This window comes from Zosterops lateralis, assembly GCF_965231275.1.
Source record: "Zosterops lateralis genome assembly, chromosome: 12".
Taxonomy (NCBI): Eukaryota; Metazoa; Chordata; class Aves; order Passeriformes; family Zosteropidae; genus Zosterops; species Zosterops lateralis.
Genome location: NC_139772.1, coordinates 2,143,567 through 2,166,956, shown reverse-complemented (window position 1 = coordinate 2,166,956; position 23,390 = coordinate 2,143,567). Strand labels below are relative to the sequence as shown.

The 23,390-nt window shown below is 49.3% G+C and overlaps 1 protein-coding gene across 3 annotated transcripts; it reads right to left on the bottom strand.

Annotated features, from left to right (window-relative positions):
- Positions 1 to 1,485: 1,485 nt before the first annotated feature.
- Positions 1,486 to 21,180, bottom strand: KLHDC4 (kelch domain containing 4). 3 transcript variants are annotated; one of them, XM_083870010.1, is made up of 12 exons: positions 20,670 to 21,180; positions 19,575 to 19,666; positions 18,729 to 18,807; positions 17,828 to 17,926; positions 15,530 to 15,666; positions 10,649 to 10,741; positions 10,123 to 10,282; positions 5,677 to 5,758; positions 4,271 to 4,479; positions 2,758 to 3,178; positions 2,214 to 2,336; positions 1,486 to 1,991 (listed from the first exon to the last, which is right to left on the bottom strand). In XM_083870010.1, the coding sequence occupies exons 1-12, from the start codon at positions 20,766 to 20,768 to the stop codon at positions 1,807 to 1,809; spliced, it is 1,779 nt and encodes a 592-aa protein (XP_083726136.1). In that variant the 5' UTR covers positions 20,769 to 21,180; the 3' UTR covers positions 1,486 to 1,806. The 3 variants fall into 3 exon arrangements, with proteins under 3 accessions (XP_083726136.1, XP_083726137.1, XP_083726138.1); XM_083870011.1 differs by lacking the exons at positions 17,828 to 17,926; positions 18,729 to 18,807; positions 19,575 to 19,666; positions 20,670 to 21,180 and adding an exon at positions 17,141 to 17,241; XM_083870012.1 differs by lacking the exons at positions 15,530 to 15,666; positions 17,828 to 17,926; positions 18,729 to 18,807; positions 19,575 to 19,666; positions 20,670 to 21,180 and adding an exon at positions 14,260 to 14,354.
- Positions 21,181 to 23,390: the final 2,210 nt, after the last annotated feature.

Below are 23,390 nucleotides of genomic sequence, written 5' to 3'. Positions count from 1 at the left end.
CACTGCACCCTCGGGAAAAGTGAGAAGGGAGGAAGACAAAGCCCCTGTGCCACATCAGCTTCTCCCCAGCCCAGCTGGTGTCTGGGTTGTTGGACCCAAAACCCAGATTCCAGCACTCTCCAGAGCCCCAGCTCACAGAGATCCCGAGCTGTGGCAACATCCCTGCCAGGAAAACACATCCAGACTGCATCACAAGGGGAGGAGCCACAGGAGAAACAGGGTGGGATCCACAGTGAAGGGCTTAATTGAGACCTAAGGACTAATTATACAAGTGGAGGGAGGATGGAGAGCAGGGATTTTTTGGAAGCTGTCACGGATGGGATCTCCTGAGCTGGGGGTGAGGGGTTTGCAAGGAACAGAATCCTGACAGTGGCAGCTTTTCCTGGTTTAGGGAACAGCTCAGCTCCTTGCACAGCTCCTGAATGATTGCAGCAGTGATGGGATCATGGAATCATGGAATGGCTTGGGTTGGAAGGGATTTTAAAGCTCATCCTATCCCACCCCTGCCATGGACACCTTCCACCATCCCAGGCTGCTCCAAACCCCATCCAACCTGGCCTTGGACACTTGCAGGGATCCAGGGCCTCCCCACCCTCCCAGGGAGTGGCAAATCCCCTAAAACTTTGCACAGAAATATGTGAACTTACCCAAGTGAGAGAACAGGGTGACTGAGCAAGCACGAGGGATTCCTTCCTGGATTAACAAGGAATGCTTTGTTTTCAAGGGATTCCTTCCTGGATTAACACGAGACCGGTTTGTTTTCACCTCTCCCAGATCATCAATAAATGTTTCGTTTTCTCCTCTCCCAGGTTATCAATAAATGGTTTGTTGTCACCTCTCACCTGTTATTTCCTGGGGAAGGTCCCTCCCTGTCAGACACGTTTTTATCTCACCAATTCAAGCTCCCTGTCAGCTCTATTTAATCTTCCTTCTGTCCTAATTAAGCCAGCAGATCCCAGCCCTGCTCTGGGGAGAGCTGCATCCCCGGGGATGGCCCTGCCACAGCAATACCCAGGGCACCTGGAATTCCCTGCACAAGGACAGCCAGCCCTGCTGGCACCTCCAGGCATCACTTGGTTGCTGCAGCTCACACTTGGATCCCATCTGTTGTCCCCAAGGACACAGCACTGCTCTGCTGGGAAGGAAGGGATGCCTTGAGGTGAGGGGCTGGAAAACCAAACCCTTGGATCAGCCCACTAATTCATTTTCACTTTCATGAAGAGGTCACTTGCAGGACAACTGGGCCAACAGGGGGAAAAACTGAACTGGGAGATTCCACATGGAGAAGGAAGAGGTTTCTGTGAGTGCTGTGTAAGGCAGGAAAGGATTCCCAGGTTTTTCCAGGCATCTCAGAGCTGCTGGTGCACTTAACACTGCCTGCAGGTCTCACAGCAGGAACTGCAATCTCTTTTCCACACCAGGAGGAAAACCAGAACAAAAGCTGGGATGGGATTTACTGAGCAAAACAAGATGATGTAACCAAGTCAGTTTATTGTAGGAATCCCTGGAGACACATCCTGGCCCAGTCAGGAACTGGGGACCAGTGAACCATTGCACAGTTTGTCTGGACAGACCCCAGACAACTCAGCAACAACAAAGTCAGTTTTGTACAGCCCAACCTCAGCAGAACAAGTGCTTGGACAGCAATCCTGTTCCTCAGGACCCTCCCACAGCATTCCCAGGAGTAACAGCAGATCCAGAGCATCCATCCAGGATGGGACAGGCTGGAGGCCAGGATGGACACTGGGCTGAGCTCAGCAGGGCTCACCACTGCTCCCAGCACGTTCCTTCACTCCTGGAGCAGCCTCAGGACGTGGGGATGGAATCTTCATGGAAAGTCTTGGCCATGGCATGAGCCACCTTGAGCACCTTCTTGTCCTTGGCCTCGGGGCCCATGTGGCTGCGGGCCAGCCTGAGCCAATACTGCTCTGTCCTGGCCAGGAACTGGGCCTGGGCTTCCCCAGGCTGCACTGCTGGGTGCTGCTGCTCCCCTGGCAGAGAGAGGGACACACAGAGGTCACACACGGCTCACCCGGGCCACGGGGGGCCTGAAAATCTACCAGCAACCAGGAGAATTTCTCTTTTATTTCAAGAGCAATGTGTTAGGGAAGGTGCTTCTGCTGGAAAGCTCACCTGGGTGCCAGGGACAGAACCAGGCACTGCACTGAACCCAACTTTAGATTAGTATGGAGACAACATTTATTAGGAATTACCTTCCTCATCTTCACTCTCCTCTTCAGAGCTCTCGTCTTCTTCCTCCCCTCCCTCTGCACCTTCCACATCATCATCCTCCTCCTCTTCATCTGACTCTGACTCCTCCAGCCACTCCTGGGTTTCTTGGATTAGGAAGGAAAGAGAATTGAGGCACAAAGAGAGAACTGAGGTACAAAGAGAGTTAAGGTTCAAAGAAATAACCCCAGGTAGTGCCCACATGCCCTGCAGGACCCTTCACTGCCCCGGGACAGTGGGGACAGGCAGGAACATCCCTGTTCCTTGGAGGAGGAGACAAGCCTGGCACAGCAGGATTCCCAGCATGGCTCATGCCACCACAACTCTGTTTACAGCTCTCACATTTCCAAGCTACACTGTAGGGGCAGAGCTGACTCTACAGTGACCACCCCAAAGCTCTGGGGCCACACAGGTAAGACACTGCATTATCAAACACCCCCAAGCTGTTTCCTATCCAGGGAAACCCTCCACTCAAAGGACTGGGATACTCCTTCCCCAGAGTTGCTCCCCTGAAGGCACAGAGCTTACTTGGGTCCATCTCCTGCAGCACCTTCCACTGGTCCATCCTGTGCAGGTCGATGCAGTGCAGGTCGCTGAGGGTCACCTGGCGGTCGCCCACCTCGAACATTCCCCCGTACACATAGAGCACCCCGTGTTTCACTGCCACCATGGCACTGGAGCGTGGGCACGGCTCCACAGCCTGCCCCAGGGCTCCACCTTCCTCCTCGTCCTCATCCTCATCCTCGTCCTCATCCTCTGAGCCAGACTTGTCTCCTGCAGCTCCAGGGATCGTCTGCTTGATGGTCATGACGGTGCCGTCCTCTGCCACCACCTCCCTGACGATCTCCAGGGGGCCCTGGGGAGGTGGTGGCTGCAGCTGCTCCTCTCCTGCAGCCTCTGCCTCAGCCTGTCTGCCACGTCTGCGCTTCCTCCTCTCTGATTTCGGGCCCTGGGAACAGCAGTTGAAGGAGATTTTGTGGGAATTGCCTGCACTCGACAGCAGTTTGTACAAACAGCGCGGATGCTGCTGGTGGGAAGGGACAAAATTCTTATTTTCCATCACAATTTAAAAGTCTCGAGTGATCAGTGCAATTCCTCCTACAGCATTTCTCCCAACCTAAAACAAGGAACAGTGAAGATCCTGGAGAATCCAGGGTGTGGAATTGCTTTATCTGTTAAGAAAAGAGCAGCTCTCCTGCTCCCAGGTGCCACCAACACACAGAGGCCACTGTTCTGTGACAAGGGAAAGTAACCCACCATTTCCTGAAATCACAATTGCTGGGTGCTAAATTACAGCCCATTACCAGGCAGCACTCCAGGTCTTGGAAGAACTCTATGAAAGGGCTGCAAAACAATCACTTTGGGAAGGCTGAAGCAACCAGCTGAGTGGCTGTTTGCCTGTTATTATGGGATTGACTTCTCCATTTGGAGAACAAAGCCAGGAAGGGGCCAGGGGGAAGGAGAAGTTGAACCAGGTTTGCACCTCCCTTGGCCTGTGAGAGTGGCTCAAACACAATCAAAGAGCTGAGCTGAGCTCTGAAGCTCTTGGAGCCAAGGTTAATATTTCATCTTTTCTGGTAGCTCATCAGCACTGGGGAGAAGAGGGAGGGTTTTGACCCCAAAATCTTTTCACGGCAGCTCTGAGTGAACTCCCCTCGTGTCAGACTCATCTGGTTTGGAGAGGGCTTTCAGCAAAACGCCAGAAATAACTTTTCAAGCTGCTTTGCTTCATTTGGCATTCCACAACAATGGGGCAGTCTGATTCCTGGAGGAGAGGGATTGCTCAGGTGCACCCTGAGCTACCAGAAATTCAGGATTCCTTCAAAAAGAGAGAAAAATCTTTGTTTTATCCCTGGAAAGTGTCCAAGGCCAGCTTGGAACAACCTGGACTCGTGGAAGGTGTCCCTGCCCATGGCAGGGGTGGAATCAGAGAACCTTTAGAGTCCTTTCCCATCCAAAAAAATCTGTGAAAATCCCCAAGAGGCCAAACCAGGCACCGAGGCTGCGCCAGATGATGAAACTATCACATTTAACCCCAGACCTTGAGCTGTGCAGGGAACCAGCGGTTCTTGCCCATGTCATAGAAATAAATATCATTGAAGAAGTCTCCTTCAAGGCTCTCCTCCTCCTCCTCATCGTGCACTCCCCCAAAGAGGAGGCAGCGGTTGTTGGGAGCAGCAGCCACGGAGAAGCCGGACCTGGGAGGGGGTTTCACCCCCGAGGGGCTGAGCCGGCTCCAGCTCCACCTGTCTGCAAAGGAGAGAACAAATGTCAGCTCAGCACAGGAGGATCCTGCTGGCTTTGTGCCTTCCAAAGCCTCCCAGGATTCCAGCAGGGAATTCCAGCCCCGGTTTGGATGTTCTCATGGTATCCTCAGGGTATTGTCAGAGCTGTATGGAACAAGGAGACTGTTGGAAGAGTTTGCATCTTTAGTGGAGGGTGGAGTTCAGGCAAGGCCTGATCAGATGCAGCCCTCAAGCACCAAAAAACGTCCCTCAGTTATCCCACGGAGCTCTCCCACCTTCCATCAGTTCTCTCCACCTCTCCTGCCACCCTGCACTGCTGCCTTACCCCCCAAAATAAACACAGATCATCCCCAAAAGCCCCAAGCAGGTTTTAACAAGAGGGCTCAGGAACAGGACAAGACTTGTGCTCTATCCCTCTGCTTTTCTCCAATCCCTTCTACTCTGACTTCAGAGCAAATCCCTGAAATGCAGGCTGGGAGAAGCAGCCTGTGCTTCTGAAGGAACTGCAACTCCAACCAGATAAAACTATAAATAGGAAAAATGCAAACAGGACCTGGAATCCAGACAGTGCTGGGGACCAACCCTCCTCCCCAAATCCCATCCCAGACAGTCAGCTTTGGAGAAATCAATCACAATTTTAACATTTTAGAAATTCAGCTCCAAGAAAATTGTCCTGTTGCCTGAGTCAAGGAGAAAATCTCCTCAGGAAAGTGATGGAATTCTTATTCCAACCCAAGATAACCAATGATCCACAATGGATCAATCTGCTCCAGGATTGTGCCCCATGGAATGGGCCAATGAGTAGGGAAAGAGCTGAGGGATCTCTCCCTGTCCTGATCTCAATCCATGAGTCTCCCATTGGATTTTCTCTCCCTTTTCCAGCTGAGGAGGGAGGGATGGAGCAGCTCTAGCAGGTACCAAGAATACCCCACCACAGGAGAATTCTGCAGTCCCAAAGATTTTCTGTTATAGAACAGGAAAGCACTGATCAAAATGTCCCAGAAACAGGAATTTGGAAATGTTTTAATTCCCTCTCACGTACAAACTGGGAAAAAAAATCACTAAAATCTCTTTTCCTGGATTTCTTCCTGATCCAACACTGGGGCACAGAGGTTATCACTGAGAGGGGAATTTGATTCCAGGTTTTTTGGTGTGTTGTTCCAAGGAAGGGAGAGGATTTTCCCAGCCCTGCAGTGCTCACCTTCCTCCTTGCCTGCCCCTTCAGCCTTCAGCAGGAACATATCTGTGTGCAGGGTGCCTTTGTCCACATCCTTCTTGATCCTCTGCAGGGAAAGGAAACACAGGGATGGCTCAGGGAAACAGCTCCAGGGGCCAAATCACAACTGGAAATGCAAACTCTGGGATGGGCAAGGAAAGGAGCATCAGGCAGCTCCAAACCTGGGATTCAAAGCAGGGAGAGTCCCTGGGATGTGCCAGAATTCCTGCCTGTGGCAGCAGGAAGGGCTCTCCAGGCTGCAGCACAAATTTCTGGGCATTTGTGGCTGGATAGAGACATGGGAATGCAGGAATTTCAGCACCCAGAGCAAAATAAATTGTCACAGGGGATTAAACCCAACTGGTTTGCAGAGGAAGGAAGGATGGGGAGCCAAGAGTCCTGCCTTTGACTCAGGACTGATTTAACTCCTGTGAAAGGAGCAGATTCCCACTCCCCACAGTGTGACATGACAACTTCCCAGGGCCTGCAATCCTCTGGGATTGTGCTCTGGATGTTGAGCAGAAGCTCTGCAATGACCAAAGGCCCCCTCTGTGAGCAGTCCCTGTCACCCACCTGAGCCAGCCCAAGACAGGCAGAGGTGACAGTTCTGTCCCCCACTTTGTCATTTGGGGTCCCACACAGCCCTGAGCAAAAGTTCATCCTCCTAAACACCAGCAGAAACCCCACTCCCATCTCTACAAAAGGCAACAGCAAGACAGCAGCCAAGGACAAGGTGAAAGCTCAGCAGAAGCAATTAAAGCTCAGCAGAAGCAATTAAATGCCTGAATTTGAGTGTGATTTCCCTGCTCCTCTCCCTGGAAGCCCCTGGATTTCAGTGCTCATGGCAACAGCAGCATTCCAAGGCAGCTCTGTGCCACACCACTGTAGGAGGTGTGTTAATAATGTTATTAATCCACCCAGCCTTCATGCACAGCTTGTAATTCCCTTTCTCCTGGGGCCAGGGCACTGCTGGGATGAGGAACTCTGCTCCCAGGATGTCACAGTGGATCCCAGGATGTCACAGTGGATCCCAGGGTCCAGCCCTCAGGAAGAGGAGCTGCATGGACATTACAGGATGCAGGAATTTTGGTACTCAGAGAAAATAAATAAATTGTCACAGGGGGTTAAAACCAACTGGATCCAACCCTCAGGGTGATAGTCCTGCTGCACACCTGTACCTGGCAGGTTTTGTTGTTGCTCCAGGCCCTGGTACCCAATTCCTGGGAATGGTGTTTAATTCTTAGGGATAAGAGAGGGAAATGTGCTCCAGGCACAGCACAACTCCACCCAGGTGAAGTGTGAGGAGCTCAGCACTGTGTGAGAGGCAGGAGAGCAAACACACAGAGAGAACAGCTGGCTCCACAACCACCCAAGCTGTGTGGAAAAACCACATTTCTTTCTCCTGAAAAGCTCCCTGCAGTAAACAGACATGACAAAGCTCCCTGGGCTCAGAAAACCCCGATGAGGTGGAGTGGGAGTCAGTTTTTGTTGTCACAGACACTTCCAGCTGCTGGAGAGATCCATCCCCTCCCAGCCAGGACAAGTCAGGCCTGAGCAAATCCTTCCATCACTCACAAGAGGTTCCTGCTCCTCCTCTGTCCTTTAAAATTCCAGGTGTTTGTTTTCCAGCACAAAACTGGCTGGGATATCCCCTGTGGGCAGCCTGTGGTTTGCACTGGGGAGTTTCACAGGTATCAGCTGAAAATTCCAACTCTGCTGACAGACTGCAAAGAAACCGAGGCACAGAGAGCTGGAGAATCAGGATTTTCCATCTGCTAAAATGGTCTGACATGAGATCAACAGCGTTCAAAACCATCCAAACAGCTGAAATGTTCAGCAGGCAAAGCTAAAGAGGGAACCAGTCCCAGCAGACTTTACAATTCAGACACTTCCACATCTCCCAGCACAATCCACTTCAGCTTTGTGGAAAAAAAAAAAAACAAAAAACAACAAAACAACAACAACAAGATCCCCACAGCCCAGCAATCTCTGGCATCCCAAAGCCCTCCCCCTGGCCCTGTAGGCTGCACCTGCAAGGTGGAGCAGCAGCAGCAGCTCCAGCCCCTCTGTTGCTTAGCAATGGAGATCACAGAGCCCAAAATGCAGCTCGCTGCAGCAAGCCCCATCCCCAGCACAGGAAAGGGCTGAGGACATCTTTAGCATCAGCAGGAGAGTAGCTCTGAGCTCCTCTGGCTGTTCTGAGGGATGTTCTAGGCAGGGCTGGCAGCACCCACAACATCCCCTTCCATAGGAGATCACAGAAATTGTCTTTATCATCTCCAGGCTGCTGAGGAGACAGGAACAGAGACACCACTGTGCTGAGAAATCCTGCTTTTTAAAAGATCAGGCACCAGCATCTCCAGGCAGTCGCACCCAGGCTTGGAAAGATGCTTTTTTCACCATTTGCAGCCTGGTTTGCTCAGGAAAATCCAGTGGCTGGCACAGCAAAGCCACATCTGGGGACCAAGGCTCTGCAGGTGAGTCCTGAGTGCCTCAGACAAGACACTTCATTTATTCTGCTTTTATTTCCCCAGCCAGGAAAGAGACTTTTTAATCCAGGCCCCATGAAGGGAATTTAGCCCTGGACTGATAGAGACTCTCCACAACACTTCTGCAAGTTCAGGAACTCAAAGCAGGCACCAAAACTGTGTTTCTGCCTTCCCAGCTCCCTGCCCATCACAGGACAGCAGCCCTGCCATGCCACCACCCTGCTCCAGCAATGTCACAGCCAAATTATGTCCCTATTCCAAAAGAATTCCTTCAAAATTTCTCATCACATGTGTGACTTAGTCCTGCCTCTCCTAAGAATATTCTGCATTTAAGGAATGGTGCTTTGCTTGGATATTTGCCTGGTTTCAGATGTAAAAATGTCTTCAGACTCCCCAAAATGCCTTCACAGCATCCCTGACTGGAGTATCTGCCCCTGGAACTGGAGATAAGGAAAAAGTCCTCTCCTGTAGCTGCCCAACTCCAATTAAATATTGTTTTCTCCTTGTCTACCTTCTCCCAAGAGTATCCCAGGCAAACACATTTTCTTCACTTCAAAGCAAACCCAGACACTCAGCTCCACAATCAGCTCTAAGTGAAGACACAATGAGAATTAAATAGCCACACATTAGCAGAATTGGGTCTCTCCTAGAGGGGCCATATCCTGCTGAATTTAATTTTCAGGAGCATGCTGAAGGCTGCAGAGAAAATTCTGTGCAGAGCTTTGGTCAGTTTGTGCTACAAAAGCAGAGCCTGGCAGGAATGGCCCAGCAGAGAGGAGCACACAGAGCTCTCCACATGACAAAGGAAGGAGATTTTTAATATCTGTTAAAAATGTCTTGTTTTAATGGAATGCCTGTTTTGGTTTAATGGAGTGTCTGTTCTAATGGAAAAGCTGTTTTCCAAGTTGCAGAGAACTTCCCCCAGCTCTCACCCTTACCCAAGGGTGAGGAAAGCTTTGCTTTCCCCCCATCCCTTCTCCTTCATTTTTACCAGCTCACACCAACCCAGAGCAGCAGGGGAACAGAACCAACTGCAAACACTGTGTGACTTTTCTATTTCCACGGGGCATTTGGAGCCCAGCTGCTTCCAGCAGAGCTCCACACCCAACAGAGCATCCAGGCTGCCTCCTCCCCACCCTCAGCAGTGAGGACACAGGACAGAGAAGGGAAGAGGACAAAGCCCTTTCAGGTGGAAAAGGCTCTGTGTTGTTACTGCTGTTGAATCCAAGGCACATCTGATGAGGCAGAGCCCCAAGCTCAGGCCCTGAGGAGGCACAAATGCTTCTAAATATACAGAAAGAGCAACTCCCTTCTCTCCCCTCTCCTGCTTCCCTCCTTTGTTCATTTATTCCCCTCAGAAGAACAAGGAGTTCTCCTCTCCTGCTGCCTTTCCACGGGAGCAGCAGGATCTGGGGCCTCTGCCTGCATTCCCAACATGAAAAGCTTTTGCAGGAGCCTTCTGCTCAATGAAACATTTCCTTCCTGCTGCCCAGCATGGACACAGGGATACCTGCTCAATGAGGAATGTGCTCCCTGGTATAAATTCCCAGGATTAACGGAGCAAGGAGTAGAGCTGGAGGAGCCTGGTCCTTGTCAAAAGTCTTTTTTGGCTTATTGAGTTTGCTCCCTCACCTCTGCCATGGATGGCACAAAATAAAAGTCTCCTGGCAACTGCTGCTTTTAACCTGCAAGTGCTGGAGCACAAAGGAATACCTGAGAATGCTTTAAGTTGCCAAAAAAATGTCATTTCTCCCAGCTGCTTATTCCTCCCTCAACGATATCAATTCCTTCTGTTGGATTAGAATAGCAGAGAAAATAGAGAAATCTTCTGAACCAAGATTAGCCCCTCAATCAGCAGAAAGTGCATGAAAAAAAAAGGCAGAATTAGAAGATGGTTGCCAGCCTGGGGACAACATCTGACTTAGCACAAAGTGTCCCTTACCTGTTTGGAGTAGCCTCCATAGATGATGATGTTGCCCTCAGGGGTGGGAGTCATTTGGCAGCCAGATCTTGGAGCAGGGCCCATCCCTGCAGGAGCCAGCTTGCTCCAGGTGAAGGAGTCCAGGTTGAAGGCATAGACATCGTTGTAGTAGATGAAATCTCTGCAGAGAGCACACGGGCACAGCACATTTTGTGATGGAGACACTCAGGACAGGACAAAACAGCACTTCAGAGCTCTGCTCGCAGCCCCCAGTGGAAAAGGTGTTTCTATAAGACAAGGATCTGACAAGATCCAGAGGCCAAAAGTGCTGGACTGAGCTTTGGCTACAAGGACGGGCAGCTGCTTCAGTGCTACAAGGATTGCTCCCACACCTGAACACTTTAAATCAAGATCCCTTGTCTTTCTAACACAAAAATCCATTTCAGTCCCAGCCCTGCTGAGGATAACCCTCCCATTAACACCCAGATTTCTCTTAGTGAAATTTTGTTGCCTTTTTTAAGGAGGACTCAAACTCCAAGCAACCCACCTTGCACTCTCATGGAAACCTCCAAAGATGATCAGCTGCCTTTTGCACGCCACCATCCGGTGTCCACTTCGTCCTGAGGGCCCTCCTGGTGCCCTGGAACACCAAGAAATTCCATTTATCAGCAAAATCACCTGTCCTGGCAGTGCATCAGGCCATTTTTATTGAAGTCAATAAAGCCTGAGCTCAGCCTCTCCTGGAAATGGGAACCATTGGGAATGTGGTTGTTCCAATCCCTGTCTGCTTTTCTCCAGAGCAGGACGGGTGCTCTTCCTGGAACTCTTGGGCAGTTCTATTCCTAGAGATAAACCACCCTAACAGCACCCAAAGTCTTCTCAGTGATGACTCAGGAGCTGATTCTTCAGGAGAGTTTAATGAACAGCACTTCACAACTGCAGGGAAGTCACTCCAAGCAGAGATGTTTTCTCCAAGCACCAGGAGACAAAGCCTGGCTGACATTCCCCCTCCCTCGGTGTCTCAGGAAATCACGTTCCCACAACACCTTCCCTCATCCACCTGCAGCTTGGCTGTGACACCAAACCAGGGAAAACACTTCATGAAACACCCAGATTTCCTCGAGAACAAAGGCACTGCACGCAGCAAAACAAGTCATCATTATCATCATTATCCTGCCAAAGGAGGGCAGGCACAGATGGGGTGTTGGGAAGGAATTTTTCCTGGTACTGGGTGTTGGGAAGGAATTTTTCCTGGTACAGGGTGTCCAGAGAGGCTGTGGCTGCCCCTGGATCCCTGGAAGTGTCCCAGGCCAGGCTGGACAGGGCTTGGAGCAACCTGGAATGGTGGAAGGTGTCCCTGTCCATGGAGGAGAAGGAATGGGATTTAGGATCCCTTCCAACCCAACCCATTCCATGACTCTGTGACTCACTCCGTGATCCTACACACTCAAAAGCAGCCACACATTCCTGTTCTGCTCCTCCAAGCTTTCCTGACCTTTCAGTTAAATGTGCTGCTTCCATTTCCAGGAACAAGCAACACCCCCTCCATCTGTCCCATCCTAAAGACTCCTGAGGAGCTGGGCAGCTGGACACCAACCCAACATGGATTCACCCTCCTTCTTCATGTTCATCCACATGAGAGACAACAAAAAAAAACTCCAAGGACTTCCAACAAAGACAACTTTAGGCCAAAGAGGGTTTGCTGTGTGTGTTCTCTGCCCCCATGGATGAATCCATCCCATTTTCCCTCACTGAGGAGTCTCCCAAAGTTCCCAGGTGTCACCACTAAGCCCAGCAAGATCCTCCAACAGGCAGCCTTGAGGTGTGGAAGTGATTGCACCATCAGGCCCCAAATAAACAAAGTTGAAACCAACAGCAAAACCTAAAGCCACGCTCAGAGTGGCAGCAGGGAGCTGGGAATGTGGTGATGGATTTCTGTGGAGAGAGAAAATGAGGGCCCTTATTCACCATGGAAAATGACAACCTCACCCCGGTGATAATGAGAAACTCCACCAGAACAGCAGCGTTTGGGGAAGACTGAATTAATATTGATTGCTTGGACTCTTTATTCTAACAGAGAGGAGGTTTTTCCAAGCATTTACTGGATCTTTAAGTATCACCCTGCAGAACAGCACCTCTGGTATTAATTTCATCAAGACCTGAAATCAGTATTTTCTCTGGCTGTAATAAAGCTCTTGTGTCATTACTCCAAAAGATGGCACTTTTAAAATATTTTTTTTTAAGGAGAGGATGAATTAAAACCCAACATGAGCACTAAAATCCTGTTCTCAGAGAATATCTCGTGCCTTGTTTCTCAAAGAGGTTTCCCCTTGAGTTCTAAATCAATAAAAGTTTATGCATTGATGTGTTTTAATCAAACTCCCACCAATGTAGATTTAACTCCAAGGCACAAATGGCACAGTCAGGCAGATCCTCATTCCCACTCCAGGAGAATCTTCCTGCTACTTGTTTCCCAAATGCAAACTCTTCCCTTTCACCTGTTTCAGTGCTCCTGGTCCCAAAGAAACATCTTGGAAATGGCTCCCCAGACTTTGTGATTAATGCTCCATTTCATGGGCTTGACACCAGAAAGCAGAGTGCTGGGAAGGAGCTGTAAATTCTCCAGACTTTTTTTAAAAACAGATTAAAAAGTCTGTCTCAGGACTGGCTCTATACATGTACAGCATGAGGCTGATCTGAGCTGCTCCATAAAGAATTTTCTTTTGCCCTGTGGAGTTACTCTGGGACTTGTGGTAACAAACCAGAGCTGAATTCAGCCCCCAGATTAATGAATTACTCGTCCCAGTGGCTGCAGGAGTTGCCTCTTCATCCAGAGGATGCTCAGGTGAAGCTTGGGAATGTTCAGTAATAATAAAAGTGGGGATATGAAGAGAACATCCCACCACAGGGGCACGTGAGGACAGAGCACTTTTATCCTGCAGAGAAATCTGCACTCAGGATTTGTGTTGTTTTACACCTTTCCCTGGGAATGTCCCAGTGTTGGGGCCAGTGGCACACACAGATCCTGTCCTCTCCTGTCTGGACACTCAGGTGGAAGCAGAAAAGGGAAAACACAACAGGCACAGGGCCCAAAAATCCTCAATCCCAGCCCTTTGCAAAGTCAATCCACAGCTGTACACCTGGATCCTGATCTACCAAAGAACAAACTCATTTCTGGGCTGACAATCTACTTGATTTACACCAGAACAGCCTTTTCTTTAAGCACCTTCTACCTGGTGTGGCAAGACCTGATTTTTCTGTCTGATCCATCAGACCCAACCCTGTGCTGGGCCACCCTCCACTGCAGGAACTGCTCCAGTTAAACAGACACTGGTCAAACTGGGAAATTTATAGCACCAGGTAGATATAGGGAATCACCAGCATTCCAGAATTTCAGTGAAGGAAGTTCCAAAAAAAAAAAGATGTGGCAATTCCCAAGCACAAACCCCAAGGATTGCTCCCTGTCTTTCCCTGAGGGAGTGCAAAGAGCTGAGTGGGAATGTTCTCTCTAGGAAGGAATGAGGCAATTAGGTTAAAATATTGCTGCTCCAAGGCAAGGTAACAAACAGTTCATGGACTGAGGAAACCTCGTGCATCACACACAAGATAAGGTGGCTGCACTAAGTCAAAGTCAGCTGCTGGCACGGCTTCTAACGGGCTGGGATTTGCTGTGTTTGGATCATCTTTGTGCATGCAAAATGCAAGGAAAACACAGCTAAATCTTGCTAAATTTAGCAACTTTTAACTCTGTCAGGCAGCCTGGCACCGCTGTGCTCTGTGCTAGGAGGAAATGGAGCTGCACTTCCCCGGCACAGGGAAGTTTTCACAGTTTAGTCAAGGTTTTCTTTTCCCAAGCTTTTCAGAATCGAGCCCCCTCATGGCATCATGATGGTTTGTGGCAGGAATTGCAGGCCAGGAAGGACAACATTATTGTCTGGAATCTGAATTGTGGGAATGGAATAACCAGACTTCCTAAAATCTCATGTTTAGATCCAAGCATCAAACTCACCTGGAATGTGGCACTCGTGTTCCTTCCCATGGGAACAGAAATGGAAACTTTGCCTCTCTTGCGCAGACATTTCTTCATGAATAATTAATTTTATTGCTTTATTATTTGCACTAAAATGATGTTTTCTAAACCCCACACCAGTCTGTCACCTGGCATTTATTCAGGTAGCACTGGCAGCACATTGGACACATGGAATTATTCCTTGGTCTGTGTGAAGGCTCTTGGTACCAGGGATGGTTCCCCACTATGATCCAAATAAATGGGAAATGCTGAAGGAAGTGAAGTGCAGCAGGTGTCATGATCAGAATTTTAAAAGAAGCAGGAAAAAATCCCTTGTAGAACACAACCATCACCTCAGCCCTTTCCTCTCCCCCTTTTCCAAGCAGCCTCCTGATCAAGATGCAGTATGGAAAAGCAAAGAGGCAGCAGAACCAGGATTTTTGTGCTCAGCCAGGTCAGCATTAAAACAAAGCCACTCCCTCCCTTTCCCTCATTAATGCAGCTCCAGGAGCAGCCCAAGGATGGGGAAGGGATGTGCTTTGTCTGACTGCAACACTGGGCAGGGATGTTCCCAAAATTCCAGCAAGGCTGAAGGACAGGGGGCCACCCAAACAGGGCAGGAAGCTCAAATGGAGTTTTTGTCCCATCCAAAGCTGTGTCCTGAGTACAAGACAATCCCAAAATCCAAAAGGAAGCCAATCCCAAACTCAAAGCCAATCTCCTGCCTCTCAGCCCACTGGATGTCACCAGAACTCTCCTCTCACACAAATACAAACATGAGCAGCCAAAGCAAGGAGCCAAAGGTTAAAGAAACATCAACAGAGGACTTTGGGCCAGATCCACTGAAAATATTTACACCTTCACTCCTGTCAAAAACTTTTGGCTCCTGTTTCCTTTGACAGGCGTGAATTATTGGCTTGTTTATCCCAAGGAACTTCACAGCAGCAAATGTCAGTTACCAGGAGTGAAGTTGGGTGGATACAAAGTGGCTTCTCCAGAGGGGTTAAAACTAGGAGATCTTTGCACTGGTCTTGTACAGCCCCCACTGGAGGAGCCCAGGAAAACAGAGAATCATTTTTGGACATCTGGAAACAGAGAGCTGCTCATGATACTTTTCCCTTCAGGTAAACAACACCAAGACACACCTCAAAAATCAGGGATGACATAAACAGGCTTTGGTCTCAACAGACTTGGAACACATCTCTCATTCCCATTTCTTTCTGGAGGTGTTTTCTCCACCTCTTTGAGCACAGGCATCTCTTATTTAAGGCAGAGCTGAGAAATCACAGCACAGGACCAGGAATCAAACTTGGACCTCCTCATGAAGCCAACACCAAAGAGCCACTGAACACCAGTGATCTCTGAGATCCAAATTTCTTGGGCAAAACTGTGGTCCAGACGTGAGGGGCCAGCACTTACTTGATCTGCTCCCAGGTCTTGGTGGCCAAATGCAGGACCCAGAGATCTTTGTAGTGGTAGAACTGCTCCCCGTTGGGAGAGGCAAACTCCCCTCCAAAGATCCAGAGCTGCCCCCCGGCCGTGGGCACCACAGCTGCCTGCAGGACAAGGGAGAGCTGGGTCAGAGCAGGATCCCAAACCAGGCACAGAACTCCCCTGGCCAAGCACAAGGCTCCAAACCCCAGGGAACAGCAGCAGCAGCTCTCAGGGGCTGAAGGAAGGAGAATTTGGATTAAAAGGTGCTCATGGTTTAGTACACCTTCCTCAGAGCAAAGGAAAGCTGGGCTCTCCCCACCTCCTGTGGGAAGTTCCAAGTGTGCTAGGAAACACCTTGGGATTAATGTAACAAAAATTGTTCCACTATCTCTGTTCAAAACCAAACAAAAGAAAGAAAACAAAACGAAAAACGAAACAGAGAAGGAAATGTGCAACATTTGGACAAGAGGAGAGGCTGTTACTGCTTTGATTGTGTCATAGCAGAGAGGGTTTTTTAAGGCTCTTATTGCTTTGATGGTGTCATAGCAGAGAGGGTTTTTTATATATTTTTTTGCACACAGCAGCACCAAAACACCTCTGGCATGCGAGATGCCAGTTAAAAGCAGGGAGAAGAGCAAGACACCAATAAAATTATCCGTGTTAGGACCAAGGAAGAAGGAAGAAATCCCAAGAATCCCACGAAATGCTGTGGCTGTGCAAATTCCAATCTGTGTTTTCTCCAGGGTTCCCATCCCAACTCAACTCTGGGATAATGATCTCTTTCCTCACCAGGCTTCATTCCCTGCCTGTCTCTCCCAGCAAAAAAAAAAAAAAAAAAAAAAAAAAAAGATTTTTAGCCCCACACAGGACCATTGCCCTGCCATAAACCAGCCCAAACATGAAACGATTAAATAAGAAAATCCAGGGTGTGTTTTCAGGCAGGATTTGTGGGAACATGAAGTTACCTACACAAAGGGGATGTGTGCCTGAATTCCATGGGCATCCAGTGCTTAAAAGCTTAAAGGGAAAGTTTATGCAACAGCCTGCTCATACTTGTGGGTGACCTTTCCAAAAACTGGTTTGAAATCCATGACAAAACCGAACCTTTTCCTTGAAGAAGTGCCAACACCTGCCCATAGCTCCTCTCACCTCAACTCCAGCAGTGGATTGTGTGTCAGAGCCCAGGGATGACAAATAAAACTGAAAACACGCAGCTGGCACCCACAGACACAATTCTGTTTAACCCTGAGCTATGCATTAAACAGAAAGCCACAAGGTAAGACAAACCAGTCAGCTCACGAGGCTGTGAAACCATAATTAATTTATCAGACAGAAAGCACTGCTGGAGCAGGACTGCTCAGCTTATTGTTGTTGCAATCCAGCTGCAGCTCCTGAGCTGCTCCCTTTGGATTGAGCTGCTCGACAGCCACCTGCTGGCTACTGGAATGTGGCCTCTGAAATCAAGTTCTGTTTTAAACAGCACAAAGGAGCCCAAAAATCGAGTCAGAATCTTTCAAATCAAGGATACACAGCTTGGAGCAAGACTGGGACTTAGTAACAAAGGGATGTGAACCTAATTGGGATGTTGGATCTTACCAGGGAGCTTTGGGATGGGTAGGAAAAGGACATTCACATCCTGTATGGCAGCTTTGGGAAGGCACCAGTCACCCACTGGCTGCAGCAGGTAAGAAAATCTATCAGCTGGTGAGAGCCAAAGACCTGCAAAAAATACAAGTCTTTGGTCCAGGTTCTACTGTGCAGGTGTTCACATGAAGTAAACAATCCCAAATGCTTCACAGCCTCGCTGGCAGGCAGTGACCTGGATTTGCAGAGAGGTGGAGAAGAGCCCAAGTGCTCCCTGCTGGCAGCAGTGGCAGTGGCTGGGATGTTCAGTGGCCATGAAGGGAGCAATGAATGGACTTTGGTCAAATTCCAGTTTGAAAATTCAGGGCCCCCTGGGATTACTGATTTGAGCTGGTCCTTGTACAATGCAGCAAAGAGAATTCAGATCTGAGGAAGAATCTCCTCCCTTGGCTCTGCTTGAGTTCTGCCAAACCAACAGACACAACCACAAATCTTCATTCCACACTGAGCACTGCCAGAGTGACCAGAGCACCTTGGACAGATCCAAGCAGAAAAGCTGAAATAACATCACTGTAACACCATTAAGAGGAGAAAAAAGACAAGCAAGAAACCCTCATGAGGTGGAAAAAAATCCAAACCCTCCTCCCAAATCATCTTTTAGAACAATCCCAGCTGCTGCTCTGGCAGCCAGAGCTTTACCTGGTGAGCACAACGCCTCGGGGGCGGGTTGGGGATGTCCAGCTTGGCCCAGCTGTTCTTCCTGATGTGGTAAATGTACAGGTCATTGTACAGGAAGGTCTGTGAGAGGAAACAGAAGCTCAGCTCAGCATTTGGGGTGAAGATTGCAAAGGAAAACCTCCTCAGCAGGCAGGGAAGGAGGACAACAAGCTCCTGCACTGCACTGGGGAGGCAGCAACTCTTCCACTGGGGCTGGAATGTTCTTTCCCAAACCCTTTTTGTGACAGCTTGAGACATGAGGATTTAAAAAGCTGGAGCTTAGCACAGAGGTTCAGGTTAAAGCTGCTCAATTCCACAGCAAAGAACAGCTCCAGGTGGTAAAAAAAAGCAGAATTAGTTCAGCTAACACTGGGTAACTCTGAGGTGGGCAAACATCACTGCCAGGTTGGAGTTTTCCAGAGCAGTTTGTCTCTAGGAGCACAACAACCACTTGCAGAAATTCAGGGGAAAAGACTATTCTTGAGTGAAATAATTTGCTGCTGCTCCCATCTCCAAGGCAGCCAGCAGCAAAGGTGCAGAAATATCTTGTTTTGAGAAGTGGAAGAGATCCTTCACTCGTTATCCCAAATGAGGGGCAGATATGGCTACAATTAAGTCTGGAGAAATTATGAAGCCCTGAAATATTGATGCTGAGACAATCACTCTGACTCCTTAATGGGTTCCAGCGTGTCTCCTTCCTGCCAACTGCTCAGCCATGAGACAGAGCCATGGCAGAATTAAAAGGCTATTTTGCTCTCATTCAGGGACAAATACATATTTTATGACTCTGCCTTGAATTTCCCTTCAAATGAGACCCGTGCAAATTACAGGAAAAGGAGGGAGGGGGGGGAGATAAAGAAGAAGAAAATGAAGTATACATTACTTTTTGGCCATTGAAATATTCACCTCCAAAAAGGATCAGCTCATCTCTCTCGGGGTGAGCACAAAGGGAGCAGTTCAGCCTGGAAGAATAAAGAAAATGGGGAAAAAAAAAAAAAAAAGATGTGAAAACCCTGAACTTTGGAGCCTTTAATTCAGTCACCAGCACCTCTGCCCTCCAGCCACAAAGGTCTCTCCATCATCTGCCAAATTACTCTGCTGTGATGTTCACCCCAGGGCTAAAAACTTCTCCCAAAGAAATTAATTTCTCCCCAAAACTTCCAGCAAGATGAATTGGGCACTGTCTGAGAGGCTCTCCTATTTCAGGAGCACACGTTACTCTGTGATTTAACTCCCCCCTTTGACGTGAGCTCCTGAATTTTAATGCTGGGGTGGCAGGAACAAAAATGACTTTTATGAGGGCACAGAACACAGGGCTGTCTCCTCTCCATTTATCTGTGTCATTATTCTGCACTTGCTGCTGGTCACTGCTCTCCTGAATACGCCAAGTTTGTGAACCCTACTTAAATAAAGTGGTTTTTACCTCATGACACATCCTTTTCCCTCTGAATTCCCTTCAGCCCTTTAGTCCAAATCCAAAATTTCCTTTTATTTGCCCTCAAAGCTCTGAAATCTATCCCTGCTTTGCCTCTCTTGTGCTGATGAGGTGGTTAAAAAGTGGAGTTTTGATGCCCAAAAAAAATGCTTTTGGTCTCTTTTTAACCATGAATTCAGTATTCCAGGTGTTCCATAACTCCAAATATCAGCTACACCTTCCACTCTTGGGAAATAACTTTAAATAAATGTCATTAAAAGCAAGTGGCAGCCAAAGCCTCACACCAGCTCTCACCTGGGTGAGGGGGGTGGGCAGGATGACTCAATGACTTGGGTCTTTTTAGCATCCAAACTCTGGAATTCTGCTATCAGGGCTTCAAGATCCTCCTGCAAAGAAAAAAAAAAAAAAAAAAAAAAAAAAAAAAAAAAAAAGCCAGATATGAGCAGCTTGATATGCACAGGAACAAACATAAAACCTGCACTCACTCCCACAATTTCCCCTTTTTTTATATTAAAAAATAAATTACTGCTTAAATATAACTCTTTTATATCCAGAGAAACCTCGTGCCTATTTATTCCCTTTCAATTTCACTCAGTTAAACCCAAAATTTCACTCAGTTAAACCCTCAAAACTTGCTGACAGACCAAGGATGCTGCAGGATTGCAGCAAGAGGGAGATTCTGAGTCTCTCCCACAACCCCAATGTTCATCTCCTCCCTCCAGGTCACTCTTATCGAGGTGTGGTCTGAGCAGAAAATTCCAAACTCTGGGAATTCTGCATGGAATCAGCTCTCCCTGAATCCAGAAGAGGTTTACAGGGGAACCTTCCATGCCTTTATGCTTTGAATTAGGCCATGAACACCATGTTTTTATCAGGGAAAAGTCACTGTTTTGAGGCTTAAATACAAGCAGCCCCTCTAGGAGTGCGAGAAACAAAAATTCTCATTTGCTTTTAAGACCAAAAGAAAAGGATGAAGGGGATGGAACACAAAAAAGGAGCTTTAAACTGTGTTTTCCTGTCCTTCTTTTACACCTGTTGTCACACACAAGGGATGGGAGGGGATTTAACCAAGATTCTGCATAGAATAAGAGAATGAGGGACTTTAAATCTCACGCAGTGCAATGGGCAGGGACACCTTCCACTATCCCAGCTTGCTCCAAGCCCTGTCCAGCCTGGCCTGGGACATTCCCAGGGATCCAGGAGCATCCCTGAAATCCAAGGAGGCTTGGAAAACCTCAGGAATACTCAGGTGGGATTTGTTGTGTCCTGGCAAGGCCGGGAGCTGCACTGGATGATCCATGTGGATCCCTTCAAACCCATTATATCCTGATGTTCCCTGATCCCAACCCTGCCCTCAACCTTCCCCCAGAGCTCCCTCAGGGCCGTCACCTCCTCCTTCTTGGCTCTGCGGGACACTTTCTTCTCCATCTTGGCCAGCGTCTTCTCGGCGCCTTTCCCCTTCTTGTCGCGCTTCCCCTTCTTCCCCATGGCGGCGGGGCCGGGACAGCCCGGGATCACAGCGGGATTCCAGCGGGATCACAGCGGGATGGGGCCGGGATACGCCGGGATTCCAGCGGGATGGGGCCGGGATACGCCGGGATCACACCGGGAGGAGACCGCAGCGGGCTGGGGCCGGGATACGCCGGGATTCCTGCGGGATTCCAACGGGATCACAGCGCGACGGGGCCGGGATATCCTAGGATCACAGAGGGATATCCCGGGATCACAGCGGAATATCCCGGGATCACAGCGGAATATCCCAGGATCACAGCGGGCCGGGATACCCTGAGATCATAGCGGGATATTCCAGGATCACAGAGGGCCAAGATACTCCGAGATCACAGCGGAATATCCCGGGATAACACCGGGATCACGCCGGTTCCACGCCGGCCCGGGATACCCCGGAAGGCCCCGCGCTGGAGCCGCTCATTGCACCGGGCGGTAGCGCCCCCTGTCGGCAGGGAGGACTGAGGGCGGCCCTGAGCGCTGAGGGAGCCCTAAGGGAGCGCTGAGGGAGCTCCGGGAGCCGCGGCCGCTCCGAGCCGGAGTCAGGATCCCCGCAGGGTCGGGATGAGGGGTTAAGGCAGCCCCTCACACCGGCCAGCACCGCCCCGGCACGGCTCGGACACGTTGAAGTTGATGCTCGCCCCGAGGAGAACGTGGAGCCCACAAAATGGCCCCCTCCCCTCACACAAAATGGCCCCCCCTCAGGGGAGGGTCGGGTTCTGTTCGGGGGGACACAGGGGCAGGACAAACAGCAATGGCCACAAAATAAACCACAAGTTTCAACTCAGTCTGAGGGTGGCAGAGCCCTGGCACAGCTGCCCGGGGAGGTGATGGAATCTCCCTCTGCGGAGCCATTCCAAACCCACCTGGACCCGTTCCTGTGTCACCTACTGTGGGTGGCCCTGCCTTGGGCTGGATGATTTCCAGAGGTCCTTTCCAACCCTAAATAATTTTGGTCCTTTCCAACTCCATGATTTTGTGATAAAGAGAGATTTCTTCACAGAAAGGGTGGTTAAACACTGGAAGGAGCTGCCCAGGGAGGTTTGGAGTCACTATCCAAGGCCTGGACACGACACTCAGTGACAAAGTGGGGATCACTTTGTTGGATTTGATGATCTTAGAGCTCTTTTCCAACCTCAGTAATCCTGGGATTCTCTAATTGCATCCCCTAAGAATTGAGCCAGGCCTGGGGGAGACCCTGTGAGGAAATAAAATTAAATTAAATAATTAAACCACGGGCAGAATTCCCCAGGGATTGGGGCACTGTGCGAGTGTTTTCATTTCCAGCTCCAGACCTTTGGGAGTGGGGTTTATCCAGGCCACTCTCCAAACCCTCAGTTGTTGGAGAGCCAAAAGAAGTACAAGCAATGCCAGGCAGCTGCTTTTTCCCCCAATAATGATGATTTACGTGGTATTTTCACACAGATGCTGAGCCCAGGGAAAAATTCCTGGGAAAACACCTACTTTGAACACCTAAGGGTGTAAAATAGGGGTTGAAATGCATCTTTTAGCTGCGAATCCATCCCAGCACACAACAAAATTGCCGCTGTGATTGTTTCTTGCGGAGCAGAAGGAATAAAATCATGATATTTTTTCACTGAGTTCCCACAAAACCCCTCATTTCCTGGAAACAGGAGGGTTTTCACCACCCCAAACCAGCGAGAATCTCCACTAAGGTGCAGTTCAACACCCACTGGGTTATCCCAAAAATCCAGCACGAGCAGGATGGATCCTTTGCTGTGAACATCCACCTACACTTGAACTTGGGATTGGGGAAAAACACAGCCCTGGAGCACGGAGGGAAAAGCTGGGGAAGTTATTTTGAGTTTGCAGACAATGCACACCACGAGCAGCACTTTTGTTTTTCTGTTTGTTCTGAAAACATTGTGGTTCCAGCTCAAGCTGCAGCGTGTCTGTGTTTATGTGCAGGAAGGGGAACAGAATGTATGGAGACACTGGGAATGGGACAATCGCAATTCCCAGATGTGGGAGCTCTGCTGAGTTCCTGGGCTCGGAAGTTTCCCTGCTGCTCCTTGGGTTTCAACCTCAACAGGACATCAGTGTGTGAAAACACGTCCCCTCCTGGTGTCTACAGGTCAACAATTCCCCTGGGTCCACATCTTCCAGCACTTTTTAGGGGAGGTTTTGAAATGAAAAAGCTGCATTTTTAGGAAATTAACCCTCAAAGTCTTCACCTGCTGAGGGAGCGAGAAGTTTTTCACCATTTTCTCCACTCACCCCTTTTTGGTGCTTCATCATTCGTGGTTATTTCCATAAGTTCAGAGATTCTCCGAGCTCAGATTGCTTTCTCACCCCTTTATTTTCCGTGTTTCTGGTGCAGTTTGGGATCATTCAGAGCTGGCTCCCAGTGGGGCAGGACAGTGCTGGTGTGAGTTCTCTGATCTCTTGAACTCCCCAGTCCAGCTTCTCACGGGGGATGTGGGAAAGGAGGATGGGGGCACAGCCAAAGCTCTGCGCTGCACTTTGAAAATGCAAAGCAGGACATGAGCACGAAACAGGGCAGGGATTCCTCAGGGGATTTCAGCCCTGCTCGTTATTGAGGAGTTGCTGTGTCCACATTGGTGACTTCAGGGATGAGTCTTC